The sequence below is a fragment of the Biomphalaria glabrata genome, chromosome 12 (assembly GCF_947242115.1).
Source record: "Biomphalaria glabrata chromosome 12, xgBioGlab47.1, whole genome shotgun sequence".
In the NCBI taxonomy this organism is placed as follows: Eukaryota; Metazoa; Mollusca; class Gastropoda; family Planorbidae; genus Biomphalaria; species Biomphalaria glabrata.
Window position 1 is genome coordinate 28,065,368 of NC_074722.1, and position 25,147 is coordinate 28,090,514.

General features: G+C 36.9%; 2 protein-coding genes across 6 annotated transcripts; one reads left to right on the plus strand and one right to left on the minus strand.

Moving 5' to 3' along the window:
- Window positions 1-78: 78 nt before the first annotated feature.
- Window positions 79-24,463, plus strand: LOC106073076 (CST complex subunit STN1-like). 5 transcript variants are annotated; one of them, XM_056006541.1, is made up of 10 exons: window positions 79-143; window positions 1,076-1,107; window positions 2,743-2,838; window positions 4,301-4,354; window positions 6,601-6,780; window positions 7,962-8,110; window positions 9,113-9,223; window positions 21,731-21,862; window positions 22,042-22,114; window positions 23,686-24,463. In XM_056006541.1, exons 1-10 carry the CDS (start codon window positions 118-120, stop codon window positions 23,850-23,852), a joined length of 1,020 nt encoding a protein of 339 aa, XP_055862516.1. In that variant the 5' UTR covers window positions 79-117; the 3' UTR covers window positions 23,853-24,463. The 5 variants fall into 5 exon arrangements, with proteins under 5 accessions (XP_055862516.1, XP_055862514.1, XP_055862513.1 ...); XM_056006539.1 differs by having other exon boundaries at window positions 93-143; window positions 873-1,107; XM_056006538.1 differs by having other exon boundaries at window positions 99-143; window positions 914-1,107.
- LOC106059220 (3 beta-hydroxysteroid dehydrogenase/Delta 5-->4-isomerase type 2-like) lies at window positions 9,553-20,120 on the minus strand. Its single transcript, XM_013216781.2, has 7 exons — window positions 20,054-20,120; window positions 18,673-18,825; window positions 13,988-14,826; window positions 13,408-13,572; window positions 12,237-12,452; window positions 11,617-11,732; window positions 9,553-10,065 (listed from the first exon to the last, which is right to left on the minus strand). Exons 1-7 carry the CDS (start codon window positions 20,068-20,070, stop codon window positions 9,610-9,612), a joined length of 1,962 nt encoding a protein of 653 aa, XP_013072235.2. The 5' UTR covers window positions 20,071-20,120; the 3' UTR covers window positions 9,553-9,609.
- Window positions 24,464-25,147: the final 684 nt, after the last annotated feature.

Consider the following 25,147-nt stretch of genomic DNA (forward strand, 5'->3'; position numbering starts at 1 on the left):
CATTTTATCTTGATTCTGGATCTCGATCTGATTCTTTGTTACTTAAAGATCTAGATATTTTTTATTTGCGAAAAAGGTTGCCTTACTAAGTCGCCGCACTTACTGATAGATATTAACATGGCGCTTTTGGCTATGTCGTCCATGTAAACAACTTTCCTAGAAACACGACACTTACACTTTACAAATTTAAATTATTAAAACGAACTGGCTAGATGAGGACTAGATCATTAGTCATTATATTTTAGATGTACATCTAGAATGTCTAGATCTATATCTAGGATTTAAAATGCCTAACCTAATCATGGCTAATGACTAATGTAGTTTTAAGTTTAATAAATAAAATTTATTTGAATTTGAATTTGATGATCATTCATCATTGTCTTGACTATGATTGACTAATCATTAGTCTAATGACTAATGAAATGATTTAGATCTAGATCTATATATCACTATAGTGTATAACAGTAACTATATCAGTATACTATATCTATATACTTATATTATAAATTATAGTATAAATAGTATAAAAATAATAAACTATAATATAAATGTATAACTATTCATTCACGTCTATTAATTGTTACTTATTGTATACTATTACTAAGTTAACTAAGTAATAAGTATTGGTAATTTCCTATCTAATCTAATCTAGATCTAGATCTATAACTTATATAATTTAATATATGCTTAGATCTATAGTATAATGTCTATATTATTATTATAGATTTAAAGTAGACAAGAATACATTCAAGATTAGATTCTACTCTAGACTGTCTAGAGATAAGAATTATGGCTATGGCATTATCATAAGGTGTATTAACAGTATTATGAATATTTTAAGTATTAAATAATTTGTTTTCAAAATGAGAAAGAGAACCGAAAGCGATAATTTACATAATAATTCAAATTGTAGTCACAGTGGTGACAGTGTGAGTGTCAGAGTTAGTGAGAACACTGACCAGATGAAAACACCAGCAATAATCGATTTAAAAACAGCTGGTTTGAATCAACTATTTAAAGTCAGTTTTAGACTTCCAATCAGAAAAATACATCATTTGAAATGTTTTACTTCTAGCAATACAGAACAGAAAAATATAAGTGATGGAGGTAGATAAAATTAGATTCTTAATATTTATCTAGATTGGATCTAGATCTATATAGATCTAGTAAAATCTAATTAATAATATATATATATATATACAGTGATTTTTTTGTGACGGTGTATGCACCGGTTGGGCGTATCGGCACCTTTTTCAATGTGGGAAAAATTTTTTACTTAATTTTCTTGTATTTTAATGTTTATTATTAATTTATTAGTAGTTAAAAGGTATGCAATCCATCACTGAGTACCGGCACCTATTTTTTTTTAACAAAAAAAGCACTGTATGTATATATATTTTATTCTAGTTATATGTTTGATTTTGTTTAGAATTATGTTTCGAATGTTGCTTCAGAATTCAAGATTATAAATATATTTCAAAGCTCATACCTTGTGCAGGATTTTGGGGATTGCAGCAGGCAGGGTTTAAACCTGAGTCTGTTGAGATGACATTTCATTCAGAGTGCATATCACACAACACAACTAGACAGTCAGATTTACTTAATACTTGTTCATTACCGCTAGTCCATCCAGTTTATTTTTTTGGGGGTAATTCTGTATCATAAAAAAGGTTCTTTCTGGAGTTTTTGGAATGACTGTAGATACCCTTCTCCCCTGCCAGAACTATGGGGTACCTCCCCCAGCAAGATCATCTCATCATCTTTTTAAAATCTTGAGTTAAAATACAATGGTGAAACATAACATATATAGCTAGTTAAAGAATCACCCTGACTATTTCAATTACAAGAAAGAACATAATTGTTTTCTAGATTTTTGAAAAAAATTTAACGGGGTGTGTGTGTGGTGCAGTGGCTGAGTGGTTAAGCGCTTGGCTTCCGTTCCTGAGTTCCTTGGGTCGAATCTCTGTGAATACTGGGATTTTGAATTTCGGGATTTTTTAGGGCACCTCTGAGTCTACACAACTCTAATGGGTTGACTTAAGTTGGGGAAAGTAAAGGCGGTTGGTCATTCTGCTGGCCACATGACACCCTGCTCATAAACCATTGGCCAAAGAAACAGATAACCTTAATATTATCTGCCTTATAGATCGCAAGGTCTGAAAGTGGAACTTTACTTTACTTTACTAATGTTAGCAAGAGCACTAACTATAGGCCCATTAGTTAGCCATCACCCATTGTCCTATGGGAGGTTTGGATTAGGATGTAGAACATCTGAAGCATGTAACATTTTACAAACCATAGCTTATATAATCAGAAAGACACACAGATAAAAGTGCATTTCTTATTCCTTATACTGGGTCTCATAAAAGTGCTCCTTTTTCTTTAATGCAAAGTTTAAGTCTCTAATCAACATGCATGACTAGATTAACATATGCATATGTGTAGGATGTGATTATCTTCTCTTTTGAAGGAAAGGCTTTGATACATACGATAAACTTTCTGTTCTGTTTTTTAAAGTCACCCTCATGAACCCTCATAAGACTGCTTTATTTATTCTAATGGAAATTAGGTCTGATTCCAAAGACTCTTTCTCAAATAAAAATAACATTATTAGGCTTCTGGGCATGGGCAGATAAAAATGACTGACTGCTAACAAAACAAATTTCCTAACACTGTTTAAGATTATCTTGATTAAATCTTTTTTTAGTCATTTTTTTTTTTTGCTTTTTTTTGTGTGTCTAGGTATCTTTTGTTACCAGAATCATATTGTCAACAGAGTAGAAATAATGGGCATTGTAGTCAGAGTGGACAGAAGAGAAAAACACAACAGTTATGCAGGCAGGTATTTTTTTAACAATCAAATTCCTGTACTAAATAATTTCTCAGTTTCACAGTGCTTAGTAAGTGAAACATTGAAGTCATGGCTTGATTTAATGGGTATATGTATTATCGGTTTGGAAGTGACACCCAATGGACTTTCAAATCTAATCATGATTGTCCTCAAAGTATCTCATCTTCATGGCTTGGATTTTCTTTCCAATTCTCTGTTAGTGTTGGAGAGCCGCAGGTCCACACCACAATGATCTTTACTTGTTCCCCCTTTCAAACCTTGTGATCTATAGAGCAGATGATGTTAAGGTCATCTGTTTCTGTGACCCATGGTTAATGAGGGTGTCATGGGACCCCCAGTTCAGAAGCCAAGTGCTTTACTGCTCAGCCACTGCACCTCCAGATCTTGTTGTGTTTTCAAATTTGTCATGAGCTATGCCAGTGTATATACAGATAGAGAAAAAATTACTATAGATTTAATAAATAACAGCTTAACAAAGGAATCAAATCCACTGGAGCTTAAAGAAGCTACACTAAAAAACAATGGAAAGGTATCCAAAACAAGAGCAATCTACAATATTCCAATGCAAGCAAGCTTTTTTTCCTTGGTACAGACTGCAAAAGAGCCTGAAGTTCAGCATCAAAAGCTGGCTAGACCTTGATCCCTTGACCTTCATGTCCCCCATATTATCTGTATAAAGTCTTACAACATTGTATTTTTTTGACCATTTCATTGAAGAACAAAGATAAAAAAAACACCAAAAAAAAAACAAACTTTTTAAAAAACAAAGCTTATGCAAAGTGTAATTGGATCAGTCATGTAGTTAAATTTGTAATAGATCTAGACCAACAACAATAAATCTGTGCAATTAGAAATATTTTTACTGATTGTTTTTGCTTAATGCTATTTCATGCTTTTAGCTTTCTCAATACGCTATGATCTTATCACTTGCCTGGTTCAGTTGGAGAAATGGGGGGGGGGGGGGAGAAAGAAAGGGATATCTGTGAGAATTTTACCGTAATTGGTTTTTAAAAGCATTTATAAAAAAAGAAGGGGGAGGGAATGACCTGAATTTGAACTCATGGCTCAGCCTCCTCAAGCCAACTTACTAATCACTCTGCTAGTAAAGTGCTTATGACTATAAAAGATTGTATAGTTATGTATTGTTTGTTTCGACTATAAAGAGGTCTAATTCAGCTTATACCACCACTTTAGTTAAGTACAATTTTTTCCTTTTTTCGAGATACCAAACAAATTATTTAATACCAATAGTTAATTAACTAATTAGTTAATTTTAAAAAATTGATTCTTGTGTTAAATTGTCCGGTTAAAGAAATAATTATACAAAATTTCAGCTTGATCTGAAATTGGGTGTTGGAGAAATGATGTTTACAAACTTTTTAACCAGACAAACAGAGTGAGTTGATATAAGCTTTCTAAAAAAAATATTTCAATTTCAATATATTTCAGTCGATGATGGAACTGGAGTCATTAACTGCACTTGCTGGAAGAATTCCAGGATATGTAAGTATCTTGAAATCTTTAGGCCACAGCCCTATAACAATGCCTTATTCATTGGTCTGTGTGTTTTTAAAGGCTATAAAAAGGTGATACAGCTAAAAAAACAACAACAAACAAGCAAAATATAAACATTCATTGTTTTTTTTAAAAAAAAAGGCTTTTCTGAAGGGGAAGAACTCCATCCTTAAAACCATATCTCCCAAACCATATGTAGTACATTTATAAGTTCATTTAATCATAATTTTTCTCAGGGAAAGGGGGAATTAGGACAGGGAAAAAATGTTCTTTTTTTTTAAATTCTAAAATTCATAAGTAATAAAGAGCAAAAAGAATTGCTCTTATAAGTTCTATAAAAGAGGCATTGTCTATTTTTTTTTTAAAGTATTTAAAAAAAAATGTTTTTCTTGTTTACAATTTTAAAAAGACAACACATTTTTCAAGCTCAAAATATCACAATTTATACATTAACCATTTCTAAGTGCAATAAAATGAAAATTATGACATATCAATTCACATTTTTGAGACATAGACTTTTTAGTGGACTATCACCTGTTGGTAACCAGTACTGGAAAAACACTCATATATGTATGCACTAAAAAACTAATAAAAAGAAAGGGATATCTGTGAGAATTTTATGGTATTTGGTTTTTAAAAGCATTCACAAAAAAAAGGAGGGGGGGAATGACCTGAATTAGAACTGATGGCTCTACCTCCTCAAGCCAACTTACTAATCACTCTGCTAGTAAAGTGCTTATGACTATAAAAGATTGTATAGTGATGTATTGTTCAGCAATCTTTTAAAAATACAATAGTCCCTAATAGGTCCTAATCACAGACTAAAAGAGTTGGACAAGTTCACATACCATGGCAGCATCATAACAAAAGATGGGGATGCCTCTCATAACATAGCGTGCCAAATAGGAAAGGCAGGGAGCATTTCCCAAAGGCTGCAACCTATTAGGACAAACAAGCTGTTGGACTTGAGACAAAAATACACCTTCTTAACACAATCCTCATCCCAACAGCAACATATGCACACATGACTAAATATGGCTCAACAAAAATGGCTAAGACGGATTCTAGGAGTCAGTTATAGAGATTGGGTCTCAAACAAGGAAATCTATACCAAACAGGGAGTTGATCACTTAGTGAGGTTGTGACAGGGCGCCGCATGAGGTGTGCGGGACATGTGCTCTAACAAAATCAATTACTATTTGGGTGATACTATACCAAGAGTTGCAATGACATGGAAAGCACAAACAGGGACGCCCTCGTATAATTTGGTGCCACACTTTCATGGAGGAACTCAGAGCAGTGGACATCAGGTGGGAAGTGGCTTCAGATATTGTCAGTGACAGATCTTTGTAGAGACAGCTTGCCACCCAATGCGTTGAACGGCGCAGGAGGATCTAAGTCTATGTAAGTAAGTTAACTACTATGTAGCCTGTGAAAATGGCTCTACTTGTGTACTAAGCAATATGGCACTACTTTTTTACTGTATCAGTGAGGCAATTAAGTAATTCCCATTACATTAATTACTTGTGTAAAAAAATATTTTCATTTTTGTCAAGTGTGTTAGATGTGTTTCACTTGGGACACCTCAACCTATTTTATAAAAGTTATATAAAATTTTACAGTTTATCATTAGAACTTCTTATCTTATATAATACAGATGTTACATATTTATTTTTTCCCATTTATATCATTTTTGAAACTATTGAATTGATACTGGTTGATTCTTGCCTAACAATGAAGTGTACCCAAAGCTCTCAATAATCAATGTGATACGCAATATGAAACTTTTAAAACTATTAAAATTTTGACTCTGTGTAGACTTGCTTGTACTTTTAATGGGAAGCGTGGTCCAGAGGCTAAGTACCCTTGAACTTGGCTTGGGTATCTATGAAGGGGGCTCGAGGTTCGACACCAGACTCGAGCAATGTTGTTTTTACTGAGTGACTAAAGGCAGCACAGAAAACCTCCCCCCACTGGTCCACAAATGAGATTGGACCGTAATGTTCTGAGTATGCTATAAGCATGAAAGTAGCGCTATATAAAAGCTAAAACTATAATAATAATAGAGCTAGAAGATTAATGAGGAATGCAGTATTTCATAAAAGCTATAAATAATTACAAAGAATTATTAATTGTTCAATATGTATATAAAAATGATATATGTTCTCTCTTTTCTATATAAATAGCCTTTTTTGAAATAGGATTGAATAATTATTGCCATTTTTTAAATTCAGCATCCTGTTCCAAAGAATTCTCTGGACGTCTTCCCCAGTCTTTACAAAGTAAATTCGGAGAATTAATTGTGCATAACCGCACCAACATGTTAGAAGGTTATGACCTTGGTGATCTGGTCCTGATGTGTGGCAGAGTGACTGTGTTTCGGGATAGACGAGAAATTAATGTCCTCTATCATCGTATCCTTTAAGAGGTTGCACAGTAGACATTATTAAATGTAATTGACATGGACAAGTCTCCATGATGAGACTAAATAAGATTTAAAGACATGCCTTTCATTATAGGATCAATATTGTACTGTCTTTTAATGTATCTAACTTTCTAACCAGCATTTTCATGGGGGGGGGGGATTAGAATGATGTATAAAATGTATACTGTATACATTTTCCCTTTTTTTTTCTTAATGAATTATACATTAGTTAATGAGAGCGACGTAGTTTCACTCTTACAAAAAAATCATCCACCTCATATGGAAGGAATTGTTGTTTTTTAAAACTTTTTGCTTTTGTTTTTGTTAGTACTATCATAAAATAACGAACATATTAAACAAAAAAAGATAAGACACTAAACCAACTTTTTTTTTCAAAATCAATGCAACAAATAATTTCCTAATCATCCTGCTGAAACATCAAGAGAGACTATATATGAATGTAGATGAAGAAAATGAGGCTTTCCCAGAAGGAAAAAAACAATTGTTAGAAACAATTTTCTTCCAGGAACAAAAGCTACACAGGAACATATTGAAACAACAATCCTTACTGATAGCTGATCATTCTAAAACACTGTTTCCCAAACTTTGTTCCTCGGAATCCTAGTATTCCACCAGGCCTGAATAGGTGTTCCACGAACTACTGGAATAATTAACTAGTAGGCCACCATGGGAATTAATCTCTCTATAAAATAAGCAAAAGTGTTCTGCTAAATACTCAGAATGTGCAAAGTGTTCCTTTAAGGAAAAAGTTCAGGAAACACTGTCTAAATGATAGTCTGCCACTCAAACTTTAAAAAAATATGTCTTCTAATTGTTTCTAGTTTTTTTTCAACAGATTTGTTTTTATTAAATGTACTCACACACTTTCACACACAGTAGGCAATGAGTTGCTGGTATCTAAACTATGGGACTATTTGAGCAAACATAATAATTTTCTTTTTTAAAAACATATACTATATGTCTCAAAGATTATATTTTATTAACTTTTCACTTATTGGTTGCTAGGAGTATTCTTTTAAAAATAAGATCATGCCAGTCATTTTCATAGTCATAGTGGATGTTTTATTAAATTATACAAAATTCAGTGAAAAACAAAATGTACCAATGAAACAGAGCACATCAGATAAAGTTCCTTGACGGCACACTCAGGTCGAATAGACAACCCTAATGCAGAAGTCGAAAGAATGTCAAAAATGTCAACCTACCGTAAAGTCTATGATGAGCCTTTCATGCTTTCTCCAAATCTAGAGAAACAGTTTGTAAAGAATGTAACTGGAAACAGCTTGCCAAATGTTCTGGTATAAAACCATTTTTTTCTTTTCTTTCAGCTAATTTTTTAGACATAAAGTTTGAAATCAATTATAGTGATTGAAAACATCACCTTTAAGGAAAACTTTTACTAATACTGTTTCAGATTGACATTCACTTAAATATTATTTTCAAAAATTTTTTTATTTCTCCTACCGTGGCGTCTTAGTCATGAAACAACTATGGTTCATCTCGTCTCATTAAAATAAGATGAATACCTGGGCATAAGGTGAAGTCAGAACAATGTAGCCCACACAGCAGTTCCCCCTTGCCATACAGCTGATTAATCCAAAGGGACGGCAAGTGCTGATACAGTTTGGGATCGGCGGCATTGCAGTCTCCTCTACAGTGTGTCATCGTGTGTTGCAAACTGCCTAAGGGTCGCAAGCTCCTGATTTTTCTTCTTTTCTAGTCCATTGATAAACCTGTTTAGTTAATTAAAATCTATTGAAAATTTTGAAAAGTTAAGTCACCAACTGAAAGTCATGGAATATTCTGCAACATGATCAAAACTTTAAACATATTCTTGGTTTTGATATTATTATTTATGGGCAATAAATAGAAGGATATTGACTACATTTGAATGACCCATTAATGTATTTAAAAAAAACTAATTATGAGTCGTGTAAGTGTAGACATATCAATTTAAGAATTTAAAAGTCATTAATTATTCACACTATTTTCATAAACAAAATATTAGCAAAAATGCTTCAAATTTGAACTTTTTAAATTTCAAAAGAAGAACAGTTATGGAAGTGACAACATATTGAAGCAAAATAGAATTTGAGATTGTTGTTGAAAACATTCAAAATCAATATAAGTTTACACATAAGAATAGGATGAAAAGGGAAATTAAAACAGTAAGAGAAAAAAAAACAGAATAGCATGTATAAAAGAAACAAAATTTAAACATAAATTTGTTAAAGGACAATTTACTGGTCACAAATATTTACACTAAGATGATCTTAATGTTTTGTTTTGTTTTCTGACAGGAAAGAGCTATACTTCAAATATTAAATAATCCAGTCAATGAAAAGACAGAACTTGATCCAAAGGAAATGCTGTCATGGTCGGCCATATCTTCAGTGTTTCAATCTCATGAGGTACAGTTTTAAATGTGTTCATTTGAATATACTTTTATAGCTTCTAAGGACCAAGTCAATGGGATTGCTTTATACTTGAAATGTTTAAAAACACATTTCTGATATGCCTGATTGATGACAAGTTTGAAGCTAATTTCTAAATCAACAAAACAAATATATAGAAAAACAGGCAGAGTTTCAAATACATTCAAATGAACATTCTAATTTTGTAAATGTTTCTCAATCCTTCTCAAAAATTTTGCTGCCAGGTCAAATCCTTTCAGCCCTTTTGGCCTTGGAAACAAGATTAACCATGTTTCAGCACACATGTTTTAAAAAATGTATATATTTTTTTTATTTCTTTTTTTTGAAATGTTTTAACAAGATGTAGTAGAAATTAATCAATATTAAATGGGAGTTTCTCTGTTCCTGTCCATGTTGGTATAGTACTTCATGGAAAGCACCCTAGCCTCATTGGGAGAGTAAATCGGCTCAAAACCCAAAAGCCTTTTAGCTTTAGCCCCGCAGAAGTAAAAGTCTGTGTTTATATAGGCAATGGTGTGTGATTGGAAGGGTAAGCTGAGCCTCACTAGTGGAGACAACCCTTTTACTAGTTTTTCTGTGATTGAAACAGCTCCATAGACCAGAGGGTAGGAAATGCTCTTGTCGGAGAGTCTCATATTGTTAGCCTCGAGGTAGGGCCGTATGAAATTGAAGATGTTCTGTATGGGGGTGTTGTCAGGGATGTAGAATATCTCTTTCCTCAGATCTGGGTTCTTCTTCATAGCCAGGTCTGCGCAGACGAAAGCCCAGGCAGTGTTACCCACATAGGCTTGTTGAAACATGGCCGTGCCATCGCCAATCTGTGGAAATAATAATAGAATGTTATCTACGACATTTAGCTTTAGTTAAATGGAGCTGGTTCGCAAGGTTATTTTCGCCGGAAGTGGTAATGATTACCTACAAAATGCTTCCAATGGCAAACGTCTCAAATAGCCTCTGACAACCAGTCCATCTCCTGGCCTTCACGTGTAAGCCAGGCGGAACCATTACCACAGACAGGGGCAAATGTGAGCAACTGGCGCCTAAACCAGTAAGCTTCGGGCCGGAGGGGCTCGTTAGCCTTGGTTGGCTACTCATCTATGAGAAGGGAAAACTCTGAATCCAAACCTCCGCTGCCTTGCGGCTATACCCAAACACGGGGAAGGTTTCGGGAGACAACCCCGAGGAAAAATCAAGAGCTGGTGACCCTTAGGCAGATTGTGACACACTGTGCTACAACCTGGCAGAACCTGCGGAGCTACTGATCCCAAACTGTATCGAAATCGGTTACTTTGGTCACATCAACTGCTTGGAGAGGGGGAAACTGCTGTGTGGGAGGTGTGGGGGGACATCGTTCCGACCATAAACAATGCCCAGGCTTTCATCTCGCTTGTTCGAGATGAACCATTGTCGTTACGACTGAAGGATGCCACAAATGAATCTCGAGGCTGTTTGAATTGATTGGAGGAATGCCAACTAAAGCTACTAGGAATGTTGGAAACTGCTGTTTTCAAAGAGAATAGATTTCTTTCCCGATATCAAATTTTCTTTGTAAAAAGAATGCACAAATGAAAAGCTTTTTTTTTTTTTAAAGAATTTTATTAGGATAAGGCAGATGTATGCAAAGCTCATTGATTTTTGTGCAATAATTACATGGGATTGTGTGAGTAGCATATTGCTGAAAGTATATTGTCTAGCCACTGTACCGTCTCCTATTCTACATTTGTTTGTAAAGCTGATCGAACTAAGAGACTAGGAGTAAAATTAATTTTACATTGTTAAGAATCTGAACATATTCTTTCAAGAGTAAATCGGTTGCAGGCTAGCATCTAAAAAAAAAAAACAACAACAGTCCAAGTGATCTAGTGTTATCCGTAACAAAACTTTGTTGCTCTTGCAATTACATTTGATAGAGATGAATACAAATTGATCTAGAAATGCAATTCTTTAAATCTGGAACAAAGGACTTATATCAACAGTGACTAGACTAATTGTTATTCATAAGTACTTAAGTATTGCTAGTTTTAAGGACAATCATTTTTCTTTTTATGATGTTCTTTTTGATACAAGCAAACTGGCACTCTTTATTTTAGAGAAAAAATTGTGCACTTTAAGAAAGGCAAATTAAGCTCTTAAAAAGAGATTGAAGCATGGTGCAAAATGGTTCACTTTAACAGATTGGGGAAATGGTACAGAGAGAGGGGCAATCAACTTAACAAGTTTCACTCAAAGCTTTTTTTTAAAGTATGTCTCTGAATCTCTTTCTTCTTCGCTTTAACCTAGGCCCTACTCTTCTATTATCGACCCAGACTGATTCTGTAAAGCTGTGATTTAAGGACATATCCAGCTAATTAATACACTAAGCGATATACCTGTTGTAGAATCCCTTTGTTCTTCTCGGCTGACCTCAAGGCGTTGGTGACGTAGCTGGTATCGAGCTCTCCATAGCAGACGTTAGCTCTCAGTATTACACTCTGAACATGTTTTCCTATGGAAAAAGAGTTCTTGACATGTTGCATAACGAAACATTGAAATCTGGTCTAGAAGAAAGGATCTAGTTGCTACTATATTGTGGAAATAAGAAAAAAAATAAGACAAACTATACTTCCGCTTTCATTTTCGATTTTAAATTTCTGTGGGGTTATATTACCATTTTTATTTTTCGGGGATCCAAACAGTGCATCGCTGACATGGGTTGATAATCATAAGATGGTGGATTTGAATTTTGTTAGCTCTAGAAACAATATTTTAAGTAAGTATTCTCATGACAGACCTCTCCCACGCAAGGGAGCTTAGTAGTTTTTCAGAAGCCTTACCCAACCAAGCCACATAAACAAACCAACCCACATGACGGCCATGTGCCATGAAAGTGAACATCAAACCCCTGACCATTGTGTCCAAAGCAACAGCCACTAAGTCACTGGGGGCTGTTTCCTTCGCTTTATAAATCTATGATTTGATGTTTTTTTTTAATGATACAATTCATACTAACCATCACTCGTTTTGAGATTCGCCGAGTCCAGGACAATTCTTTCCCCGTGAAACTTGGTGTCTGGGTAGCCTGGGAAGAGAAACTTGTCTGGAACTGGGGTGTTGGTCTCGTCGCCGCCCCTGATGGGCTCGCTGCCTATAGCCACATCGACGGTGCTGCAGTAAACAAGTCTCTGGATGTTGTTCTCCAAACAGGCGTTCACCACGTTCAGAGTTCCTAAGTAGAGAGCACGAAATGAAGTTCAACGAATATCTGTCTAATACTACTAGAAAAAGGGGCAATAAACCTTGTGATAGACTATTATCTGTCTAATACTACTAGAAAAAGGGGCAATAAACCTTATGATAATGAAAGATGACAGCGATTGAATGTTGCTCTCCTTTACTCAATATATATTTTTTGTTGTTGAAAGTATTGTTTATATTTTGATTGTTACAAAGCTTATATCAACTCTGTCTGTTTGTCTTTCGGTCTGTCTGTTACTACACATTATTTCTCCCACACCCATTCTCGGCTCCAGTTGAAACTTTGCACAATTATTCATCTCAATAAATTCTACCAGCCGCGAGTAGGTAGCTGCCAATGGATTGTAGCTGGGTAACATTGGTCAGAATCGAAGAGGATTTTTGGGTGGTGTGATGTTGCTTAGTTTTATCTGCCATTTCGTCTACATCTCTGCTGGAGGTCTGGGATGGTTGGATATTGCCAGTTATGCTTGGCTCTGTATCAAAATCTTAACTCTTTTTCTCTTGTCTTGTCGATATTGACATTTTATGTACACACCCACAACCACACAGCACCACACACACACACACACACATTGGCAGGGTCTCAAAACTCAGCGTAATGTGACATTGACCACCCTACATATGGACGTAACCTCATATTGACGTCTTATTAACATCTTAACTTCATATTGCCTAGATCTAGCGAGCTCTGACATTTACATTTGTCACACTTTGATTCAAAAGTTTCATTGACCTTGTCACACTTCAGCTCAACTCCATATCTGACCTTCTTACACCTCAGCTCGCACAGAGCCCAGCCCACATCATCTAAACCCAATATTGATGTAGCCTCAACTTAGCCCCCGCCCCCCCCCCTTTTTTTTTTTACCATGATCCACATCTGTGTTGTGTCCCTAATTGACCTTGTCCTTTTAACTGCTCACCTTTGACATTGACCTCCTCCATGCCTTGAAAATCCGGAAACGTCCCCCAACTGATGAGCCCGGCGACGTGAATGACAGAAGTGGCGCCCTTCAAGGAATGCGCCAAAAACTTGGCATCAGTGACGCTCCCTTCAATGTATTTGACTTTTTTGGTCTCTTGGTAGTCTGTGTAGTAAAAATTATTTATTAACATTTTTAAAACGAAGTTTTTCTTGGGTGAGATGGAAATCGTGTCTTGTTTTAGCTTTAAATGTATGCCTTTGTCTTTCAGTGAGCTAGGACCTGGTACATTTCCGGAAAAAAAGTAGATTAAAAAATTTGCTCCCATGTTGTGATTACAAAATTTTTTTTTGTTTGAAGGAGGGGATTATCATCTGAACTGTTTTCTGTTTAAAGTATATATACAGCTGGTCCATAACAAGACCTCATAGATAAAGATAGACAAAATCAAATGGTAAAAATCGTGTGTATGCAAAAAAACAACAAAAAAAAAAAACAAGAAACAAACAAAAAACAAAACAACAAAAAAAAAAAACTTCATTAGATGTGTTCGTATTTGTTTGATAGTTAAAGGACTCACCAAGTTTCCGTTCGAACTTCTTGACGTCATAAATCCAGATCTCGGACACGTGACTAGCGCGCTCGTGTATCTGCTTCACGATGTGTTGTCCGAGGAAGCCTGACCCACCCGTCACTACCACGATGTCTCCGCCTCCCTGGAGGCGGTCAGGCTCGATTGTGGGTGTTAGCGTGGCTGGCGATTCTGTCGTTCTCAGTGGATGGACGCCGGCGTCGCCGGGGAAGGGTCTAGTCATCGGGATAGACGCATCATCACGGGCATCTCTTTGCCTCATGCCCTCGTGCAGATTAGTCTGTTGTGTATCGTGATCAGCCTGATGCTCCGGTGACGTTGTTGGTTCGGCTGGCATGGGTGATACGTCCTTGGCCGGCATGCCGTTGTCATAGAGTGGGCGTCTAGACATAGTTTCTTCCGAGTGGGACTTGACAGTATTCTCATCCTCTGCTTGGCGCGTCTCTGTGAGATCAACACCGCTGGAGGTCGGCCAATGGTCTCTGTCCATTTCTTCTTTGCGAGCTTGTTCTCCTTCCCCTCCCAACGGAGTCGCCGGCTCGTCTGTTTTTCTCGTCGCACTCCTCGAGTCTGACTCCGACACACTCTCGGAGCCTGCGTCTCTTGTTTCTTCATGTAGCACGCCATTGATGCCGTCGGCCTCGGTTATGGAGTCGCTCATCGGTTGGTCTCTGAGTCGCGCTTCCTTCTCGTCTCCGAGGTCAATGCGGCAAGGAAGTCCTCCCGGGCCACTGTCGGCGAGGTAGAACTCCATCCTGGAGAGAGCGTCTTTCCAGAACTCTTTCCTGTCTTCGAAACTGCTGAAACCTCTGGTCACTATCAGCAGGCTGTGGACGACACAAACAATGCGAGTAATGAATACATTGGTGATAAAGCCATGTCTCTTTTTTTTTTTTTCTATTCAAAAGGTACTCAAATGCACAAGATGCCAAACATCTTAAAAGTGGATAAAGTGAATATAATGAGCGTAGACTATCAAAGCCTGGGCGAGAATACAAAATTACCAGCTTTTAGGAGAATTAGAGATCTTAATGGTTTTATATTTGATTATTTTATAGTTCGTTTGATACATTGACTTAAATGATTCTTAACAAATTATGGCTTACTGTAAACGAAATTCAAATCAAACGGACTTTCTGAAAATGCGAATAAACAAATACATTGAAACGAATGTCTTTTATCCAGTTTATGCTGACCCAGTTTTCACTATCGAGGGTGGTTCTCAAACAAACGGGGGAAAAAAAAGACCCCTCATTCTAGCAACTTACAGACGTGAACTGACAGTGCAAGTGAATACGTTCCATGTGTTAGTTAAATATGTTGGATTCATTAACTCTGTCGGAATCCAGTGCGAAACTCAGTTACACTCTAGTACTCTGTCTACTTACAAATAACTCATGGGAAGACGTCTACACAACACACGAAAGTCACCCACATCTAGTTTCTCCCAAAGGTCATCCAAATTGTTATTAAAAAAATACATAAATAAACCATTTTATGCCAAAATGTTGACCTATGGAAAAAACATTCACAACACACACACACAACGAGATAGCCGTTTATTAATTTTTGACCAAAAAATCAAAAGCTGCCTTGGAGTGTTCTCCCTTTTTATGTTTTTAAGTAAAATATTCTTGTCAATTGGATTACTTGTTTTCCACTCATGCTAAGCGCCAGTTTAACATTTCCTAGCCCAACAAAAAATTACTCTCGTGAATGTCCGTGGTTAATGGTATATTTTTTATGTTCAGTTTGATTCCGCATCTACTTTTCTGGACCAATCACTTTCTCTACCCCCCTTGCGCTAAACAGTCCGGCTACATATATAACTCACATTGGTCTGAAAGTGAAAGGATAAGACACAGAAACGTCGCTAGGGTTGGTCTCACCCGGTGCGATCATCGAATGCAGTCGCATCACATCTTACCTGACTAAACGTTGCAAATAAAATCTGGGATTGATTTATTTGTTTTGTTGAAACCTAATAACAAATAGCAATTTATTATGTACATTCATTGATTGATACACAACTGTAAATGTCCATTTAAAAAAAAAGTTTGTTGCTTTTGACATTTTATCATTTTGGTCTCGTCTCCCACAGTAGTATCACCTAATGCGGCCCTCCCCCCCCCATCCGATATATGTTTAAACCCAAGCAAAAGACATTGTTCACACACACACGCACGAACACACACATATATGTATGTATGGGATGTAGACCTTGGGATCTATAGGACAAATGATGTAAGTGTCATCGTTTTCTGTGGCCTATGGTTAACTACGGTGTCATGTGGCCAGCACAACGGCCATCTGCTTTTACTTTCCCTGACTAATGTCAGGTAGCCATCAGAGTTGGCCCATTCTAAAGATCCACCAAATTCAAAAGCTCAGTATTCACCGACATTCGAACCCGAGACCGTTGGTTCGAAAGCCAAGCGCTCTACCTCTCAGCCACCATATACAGATGGGAACTTAACTAAAGCAGATACCTTGTTTTTTTTACAAGATCTAGTCTATATTTATACAACTGCTTGACTGTGTTCCATTATTAGATCATGGCTTCGGATTTCCTCCTTTCTTCCGACTTCCTAATAGGGGTGCACCGGATAGTACTTTTTGATATCCGGCCGGAGCCGGATATAACCGGATAGTACAATTAGATATTCGGCCGGAGCCGGAGCCGAAGCCGGATACCTACATGACTCAAACAGCTCGTTTTACTGAAGTTTTTGCAAATCTTCTATATAACATACCTATATTCATATTATTTTGTTATTTACTTTCTTACTTTAAACTCTATCACTGATTGATAAATTAAAATGAACAGCATTTTTTTTTACAGATATGCTTATCATAAACTAATCTTTGTAACATGAGATGGTGTGTGCGTATGTATTGTAAAGTAGAATGTGGGATAACTCATGCAGAATATATAAACATAGCTGCTTAGGTCAAATGACTCATTCAACCAATGGGCAGTTAAACCAAAATATGATTCGGTGGTATTATCAGCTGTCCAAGTGACCGTTGAGAAAGCGATGCTTTTAGCATCAGATAGCATTTCACGAAGCTTTGAGGAAATATTGTCGTAGATATCTGGAATAACACGTTCTGTAAAATATTTGCGACTAGGCACAGTGTATCTTTTCTCCAGTACTTTTAAAAGTCCAATAAATCCAGGCTTCTCAACTACTTGGTAAGGTTCCATGTCAGTTGCAATCATCTTTGCTATGGCCAAGTGAATGCGTTTAGCATTATCACTATTAATATCCCACAATTTAGCTTTGTCTAAGACCTCTTTAATCCCTGGTTGCTGCTTGTGTGTGAGGCTTGACAAATCACTGGAGCTCGTAGACGTACTGACACAGGCAGTGATATTACTTGATGCTGATTTCAATGCAGTCATTTCGTTGAATAAGTCTGGGTGTTTCGAGCGTAGATGACTAATCATAGTGCTGGTTGAGAAGTCTTTAGGTTTGCCTGGTTTACCACGTGACATTACTATTTTACAAGCATTGCAAACTGCTTTAGAGTTGTCCATTGTTTTGACATTAAAGTAACGCCATATAAGTGATGACTTTTTATCAGCCATTATTATTATTATTTAAATTTACTAAATGCCCTTGCAAGCCACTTTTATACCCGTGGCTTGTGTAACAAAATACTTGTAGGGGTGTGTCCTGTAGTTCAGCGCTCTAATTTACATTTCTCTTCAAGTAAACAAACTTAGTGTCATCATCTAGTGACCTCTAGACAGTGTCAATATGTCTTAACAATTTGGTTTGTGGACCAGACCCTTCATTGACAACCATAATAAACAAACTCATACCAGATTAACCTTATAGAGATTTGGCTTGTAGTCCCGCCCCTAATAAAAATTCTACTCCAAGTAAACAAACTCAGTTCCCTCATAAGATGTGACCTCTAGAAAGTGTCAACACGTTGACATCTGGCTTAATGTGGTCAACTGCCTGACATTAAACCTACGTCCATCGTGTTTAACTTGTGGTTACCCACCCATAAAAAACTCAATGTGATGGACTAAACAAATAAAAGGGGGTGGGAGTTGTTCATCTCTACCTCTGGAGATTTACCCGCACAGCTAGACAGACGTCTGGTCAGCATGACGTAGTCAAGGAATGTAGCATTTTAACATGTTAACTAACTTACTCAAAGGTCAAGACAAATTGAAAAAAGTGCCAGCCATTGCTGCTCTGTATGTAAAGCGCATTTATGATGTAAAGTTTCATCTCTATTTATATTAAGTTATTAACACGCCTTGTCTTTATAATAAACGAAGTTTGGTGCATATTCATAATGGCTCTATTTTTAAGCACATTATTTTGTTTTCATATAAGCATTAATACATTCTATAACAGACAGTAATGGAACGAGGTCCACTTTATGCATATTAAATAGGTGTATTTTTTACTATCCGGTTTACTATCCGGTAGTGATATCCGACCGGAGCCGAATAGCACCGGATAGTAAAAAATGCCGGATATTCGGCAGAAGCCGGAGCCGGAGGGACTATCCGGTGCACCCCTACTTCCTAACAAAGGTATTTCCAAGCGAACAACACACACAAAACGGGATACACCATGATAGGCCAATACACACTCGCTAACTATTGATACGCAACTTGATCCCGGGTCTACATTAGTTTCTCTCACCTGGATGCGTGTGTGCAGCAGTGACTGATAATACTTGGCGACAGCAGGTCAGACGATATGGCGAAAGGTCGTGCAGAGGCGGCACCGTGTATCTTGGAGGTGCCGTCGTGTACACGCCTTGCGATGTATTGGAGTGTCCTTTTTAAGATACGCCTGTGTATTTAAAACCAAAAAAAAAATAGTGAGATAATTAAATGCATGTAGACTAGATCTGTTTGTATTACAGTTCTGCATAGCTCCAGATGTACATGGCTGCCAAGACAAATAAAGTAGCCTACATAATGTAACTTTATTTTATGCAAGAAAAACGTTTGAAATAATACAAAAACAACACAATACCTCCATTGTACAACTTATAGAGTGATTGTTTTTCTCTTAGTAACTAGTAACTGTTAGATTAAAAAACAATGTAACATTTTCTACCCGAAGACATAGAGTCCGTTCTAGATAAATATTTTCTCGTCATTTAGCTATATTTAAATTTTTTTTTTTTTTTTTTTACTTTGAAAAATTATAAATTTCAAACTAGAGTTTTCCAGGTGTGGCCAACGAGCTAGTTAATTCTTTTCCTAGCGATGTACAGCAAGTGTCTAATTTCCAAGAAAATCGTTAGAGCCTTTTTCGAGATCCGTGTTCACCCACCCAGGTTTTAGGTTTTTGATGTTTCCATGAAGATATGAATTGAATAGAGATATTGCAGTAAATATTAATGGGCCGGTGGCTAAATGGCAAAGCGGTTGGCTTCTGAATCGAGAGGTCTCTGGTTCAAATCTGGGTAGAGACTGGACTTTTGAATTTCGCGACTTTTAGGGTGCCCCTGAATCCAACCAACTCTAGTCGTAACTGACATTAGTTGGGAAAAGTAAGGGCCGTTGTGCTAGCCACATGACACCCTCCTTATAGATCAGTTAACCTTTACATCATCTGCCTTAAAGATCGCAAGGTCTGAAATGGATTCCTTAATTACTTTGCAAATATAAATATTTTAGAAAATGAGTACTAGGAGATTAAGCGGCCAGAACAAATCAATGAACTAACTCGGCTTAGTGTCAAATGCAATGGAATTGTAAAGATTGTCAGGGGAGTGAAGAGTTTAGAAGAGAGTGACCTCTCCCTTCTGTTTAAACTTCCAGATTGTAATGAATGTTACAAGATTACTATGTAGTCAGGTTAAGAAATACATCAGTAAAAATATAGTTCAGTGTCCCTGGGGACTAGTATTTGCCTCCCTCCTCCTTTTGCTGTATCTAAATTGAAAAAGTTATAGTTACTATTGGACTCACAAAAAAAAAAAAAAAACCAACATAATATTGCTTTAAGATAAAAAAAAAAGAATTGTTATAAAATTGTCCAAATCTCATTACCATACATGTTCACTCACCCGTGCCGTACGAACATTATGAAGTCAAAAGCCTGGGAATCAATCCTTGACCAGGCGAACTCCAGAGTGACGAAATGACTGGGCTGCGAGATGACTGGACTGCAAGATTTGTGGACCAAACACCACCTTCAATCAGTCGGTCAATTTCTGTGGACGATTAGTCACAGGATTAAGATTAGCGTTTCTAAGGGAGGGCACCTGGACTAGACACTTTGATTTCATTCATTCATTTTAAATACAGAGTTTTTCCCCTTTATTTTGCAAGCGTTGTTTTTATTTTTTTATTCTCTTGCTGTTTTGTTGAATTCAACGTAAGATAAATGGACTTATTAATATATCATTAATAATTTCCTTGGCTACAAATTTTTTTGGGTTTCAGAAGAAAAAAATTGACATCACGGGTTAGGTCTCAGCTGGCCAAAGACAGTGGTCGCTGCTGGTACACTCGTACCCATTGGACAGCAATCGTGGTCTCCCACTGAGCCTTTTCTCTGGCACGCTGTGCATTCAGCAGCAGTAGTATTGATGACGGGCGACTACAGCATGTCTTAGCCACAGGCGTTTTCAGACATAGCATTTTCTTGTACAGTGGCGTTGACATCTAAATCATTTATATTGGGCAGAGGCGTAAATATCACTTATACCTTACAAGCCTTCAGAACAAAAGCCATTGTTATACTTGAGTCTTCATATTTAAGGTTAAAAAAAAACTAAAAGAGTTATATAAGTGTTAATATTTACTTATGACTCTTTTGTCGTTTTGGTTTTAAACAAATCCAGTACTAACTGTCTTACAAAGGAATCTTCTTTGGTTTGTCGAACCCTGTGTTTCAATAGAGCTCTGCTCCTTCAGAGCCACGCCAAGTGCTACATGTTTCTTTATAGAGCATTTATATTTCATCTTACCCTATGTCCAAATCGGATAAACTTTTCAAAAATAAAAGTGGCTATTTATTTCTTTTTTGGATTCAATATAACGTTTATTTTGATTTCATTCATGTAAGGTTTTTGTGTGGACTGTCCGTCTTTCCGTCCGTCCCGTTTAAGTTTCAAAAACTAGAAAAGATATTTAAAATCCGATATCATGGCATTTTGTTTATATTTCAAAGTTCTGATGCAACACAAAATATCTTTATAACCTTTTTTTTTATATTCCTTCCTTTTCACATGAAACGAACAAAAGCTAGATCCTAAATTTTGTGTAAGATTCTTAACGTTACAGCTTATCTGTAACTAGTTCAACTATAGGACAAACATTGCCTATGTGAACACGTTTATATTTACCTAATAGAACGGGACACTATGTAGTTTAAGATTAATTTGGCATCTTTCGAGTCGTAATAAATTTGTAATAATAAGAAGTATTAATTTAAGTCCAAACCTCATGCAGGACGGCCCGGCCAGGGAGGAGGGGTGGTGGTAGTCGGACTGGAATATTGGACCATAGTGACGACAGTCGTAACGTGGACTGCAGGACCAGGCAGTTACAGGGTATGCGGAGCACATTATCGTCTTGTGATATGACTTGATACAGTTCTTCTTAGCTACACATGTTTTGTTTTTGAATTCGCCAATCCCTATTGATGACGTCTTTCTGTTATTATTTAGATCTTTTTTGATTAAAGTTAACTATGACGTCTGCTTGTCCATTAAGTCTCTATGTGTATTTTAATGCAGAAAGACGCCTCGGCCAAAATAGACGATCTGGAAACGGCCAAAAGAGACGCTCTGGAAACGTTGACGGCTGTGCTTCTTCACCTGGAGTCTTCCAATGGATGTGTTCTCTCAAGGCCGGGTCAGATATTTGAGGTGAGCGTTTGGTGGGTTGCTACTTTGGTCACGTCACGTGATATCAGGGTCGAAAGGTTATGACTTAAGGGTGGCATTTATTATCTATCCAAATTAAAAATTTGTAAGATTTTTATATTATTATTGTGGAAGAGTGGAAGTGATGTCCGCATTAACACTAAATGTATTTCTGACCACAGGTCATTCGTCCAGGCTGCCCCCTAGCCAACAAAGTAATGGCGATCATAAATGAAGCTTGCACTGGTGGTAAAAGTAAGTTTTTTTTTTTCTTACCGTAAGATAACTGTTCTAACTCTTACAATGTATGTACATGACTTTGGGCGTGTGTCTCTATAATGAAAAGATGAAGGATGGTTTAGTGACAGTCTAGTCAGACCACTTCATGTTTCTTCTCTCCAGTTAGAGATGCGAAGACATGTTTGAGTTCTGCCGATACACTATCGGATGCTTTTAATACATTTAAGGGACGAGTCGCGGTAAATAAAGCACACAATGGTAGAAATGGAAGCTGGAGGTGTAGCATGGACTCCAGGACTTTAAATGACCATTTGGTAGTCATTGTGTTTTCCAATTAACTTTGCATCTTACCCAATAGGTTTGAAAAAGTAATATTTAGCTCAGTTTCCACTAGCTGTGGTACAGTACTTAAATCTGTACATTTGTCAGTGATGGAATACCTACGTACTATCCACACTTGTTTCTGTTTGAGTGTTGATGGTAGCAGACTTTGTTGGGAAATATGGGTCTATTTTTTTTTCTCGTAATGGTGAAATGAACACGATGTGATCAGACCTGCGTCCATTTAATAAACACAGCGTCTTGTTTTGTTGATATAAAAAGTGAAGCGCTCTTTCAGATCTTGTGATCTATGGGTCATCTGTTTCTGTGGCCAGCACACTGACCAACCACCTTTGATCTATGGGTCATCTGTTTCTGTAGCCAGCACACTGATCAACCACCTTTGATCTATGGGTCATCTGTTTCTGTAGCCAGCACACTGATCAACCACCTTTGATCTATGGGTCATCTGTTTCTGTAGCCAGCACACTGATCAACCACCTTTGATCTATGGGTCATCTGTTTCTGTAGCCAGCACACTGATCAACCACCTTTGATCTATGGGTCATCTGTTTCTGTGGCCAGCACACTGATCAACCACCTTTGATCTATGGGTCATCTGTTTCTGTGGCCAGCACACTGATCAACCACCTTTGATCTATGGGTCATCTGTTTCTGTGGCCAGCACACTGATCAACCACCTTTGATCTATGGGTCATCTGTTTCTGTGGCCAGCACACTGATCAACCACCTTTGATCTATGGGTCATCTGTTTCTGTGGCCAGCACACTGATCAACCACCTTTGATCTATGGGTCATCTGTTTCTGTGGCCAGCACACTGATCAACCACCTTTGATCTATGGGTCATCTGTTTCAGTGGTCAGCACAATGACCGACCGCCATTACTTATCCCCAAACTAGTGTCAGGTACCCATTAGAGTTGTTGGATTAAGGGCACCCTAAAAATTCATAATTCAAAATCCCAGTCTGTATCGAGACTTGGACCCGAGACCCATTGGTTCTAAAGCCTAGTGATTGACCAATCGGCCGTCACGCACACCCGTTTGTTTTTCTAAATACATTTTTTTTTGGTAAGTAAAAAAACAACTCTGTAACGAATTTACTACTGTTTGGCAACATTCTTATCTAGACATTTTTATTGGATATTTATAGCGAGTAAATGGATTCAGTAATTCAGTTCACTTTAATTCTTGCTTTGCTCGAATGTTATATGTGTGTGTATATGTCTTATTGACGTCATCAGATGCCGAGAGGGGATGTCATCGTCTGCAGGTGGAGGACACGCTGCGCCGGTCACGTGTCTACAGCTCAGTCCCGGCCTGTGTGGTGACCTACTTGCTGGACTGCCTGGAGACCAGCAGTGACCTGTTCATGAGCGAGCCCCAGAGATACATGGCTCTGCAGACGTGAGGCGGCATCGTGCATGGGAAGGAGAAGACCAAGAAGCAAAAGATAAAAAAAAGGAGAGAGAATGTGTTGAGGGAGGATGTAAAGAGGAGGGGGAGTGTTAAGTATCTCAGTTGAATTATTTCACTCTGTGCAACGTACATAATTTTTTTTCTAGGCCAGGACTGTGTTAATTGTTTAGACCAACTAAGATTGTACCTGCTTTTTTTTTCTTTTGCAATTGCCAATAGAGATACAAGTCAGTGTGGGTACAATTAGAGGGATACAAGATTCATTTGACTTCCTTCCACCCCCTTTTTTCCCCCAAAAAAATTCTTTCATAAAGGAATTGCCATTTCAATGTAGCAACATACTACAATGATTATAATAATGTAGCACGAATTTCTCTCAGATGCCTATTGGCATACCCCCATTAGTAAATATTTTAGCCAACAAAGGAAATGTATATAAATGTTCAGATGAGCTTCCCACCCAGGAGCCAGCACCGCCCTGTGTTTATTTCATTACTTCTAATGACTGTGCTCATTGTTTCTTGAAAGAAATGTAATCTTGATGTACTTTTTGTTTTGCTTTGTTGAAAATGAATTTGAAGAATAAATCAAATGCAGTTTTAATTTTTCGTATTGTGTTGATTTACACACAGCAAAGATTGTTGACTATGCGAGCCATCAATGTCAACAACAACAACAACAAAAAAAAAAAGAATCACTTAACACAACATTGACTTTCAGTAAGTGTGACGATTTCATAGGAAACAAAACATTTTTTTTAACCAAATGAATACACCTCACAGTCATCATAAGCTATGTAACCTTAGAGAAGATCTGATATAAAATGCATAATCTGTATGACTTTCCTTAACAATAAGAAACTGTAACCTTAGGGGAAGAACTGTAAATTTATAGTCATGTATATCAATATCAGTTCTATAAGATTTATTTTCCTTAATCAATATCAAACTAAAATTAATTAATTACCAGTTATTAAGAGGGGGGATAGCTGATAGATTCAAACTTTGTTAGGAACAATGAGTTGTTTTGTAAAGTTTCAACTTGATCCGAGAATGGGAAGTGGGAGAAATAACGTGTAACAAATAAGTGCACCAGTACACCACAAAATTATCAAAATAAAGTATGTACCATAATTTAAACAAAATCTGCACTCTATACTCAAAGTTATATCAGACAAGGATATTTAATTTTCGAGACACTGAAAAGAATTTTGTACACTATACTAATACATTTACAAATTTCGGTGCTACGAATACGGTAGACGAATTTATTTTTCTTTTACATGGT

Excerpts from the sequence above, each read along its gene's own strand:
- LOC106073076 (XM_056006537.1), top strand. The coding sequence starts at position 864 with ATGAGAAAGAGAACCGAAAGCGATAATTTACATAATAATTCAAATTGT. Across the intron at positions 4,355-6,600 it reads CTGGAAGAATTCCAGGATAT|CATCCTGTTCCAAAGAATTC; the intron begins GTAAGTATCTTG and ends TTTTAAATTCAG. Across the intron at positions 21,863-22,041 it reads GGCCGGGTCAGATATTTGAG|GTCATTCGTCCAGGCTGCCC; the intron begins GTGAGCGTTTGG and ends TTCTGACCACAG.
- LOC106059220 (XM_013216781.2), bottom strand. Across the intron at positions 12,453-13,407 it reads GGAGGAGGTCAATGTCAAAG|GAACTCTGAACGTGGTGAAC; the intron begins GTGAGCAGTTAA and ends CTCTCTACTTAG. Across the intron at positions 11,733-12,236 it reads GAATCTCAAAACGAGTGATG|GAAAACATGTTCAGAGTGTA; the intron begins GTTAGTATGAAT and ends CTTTTTCCATAG.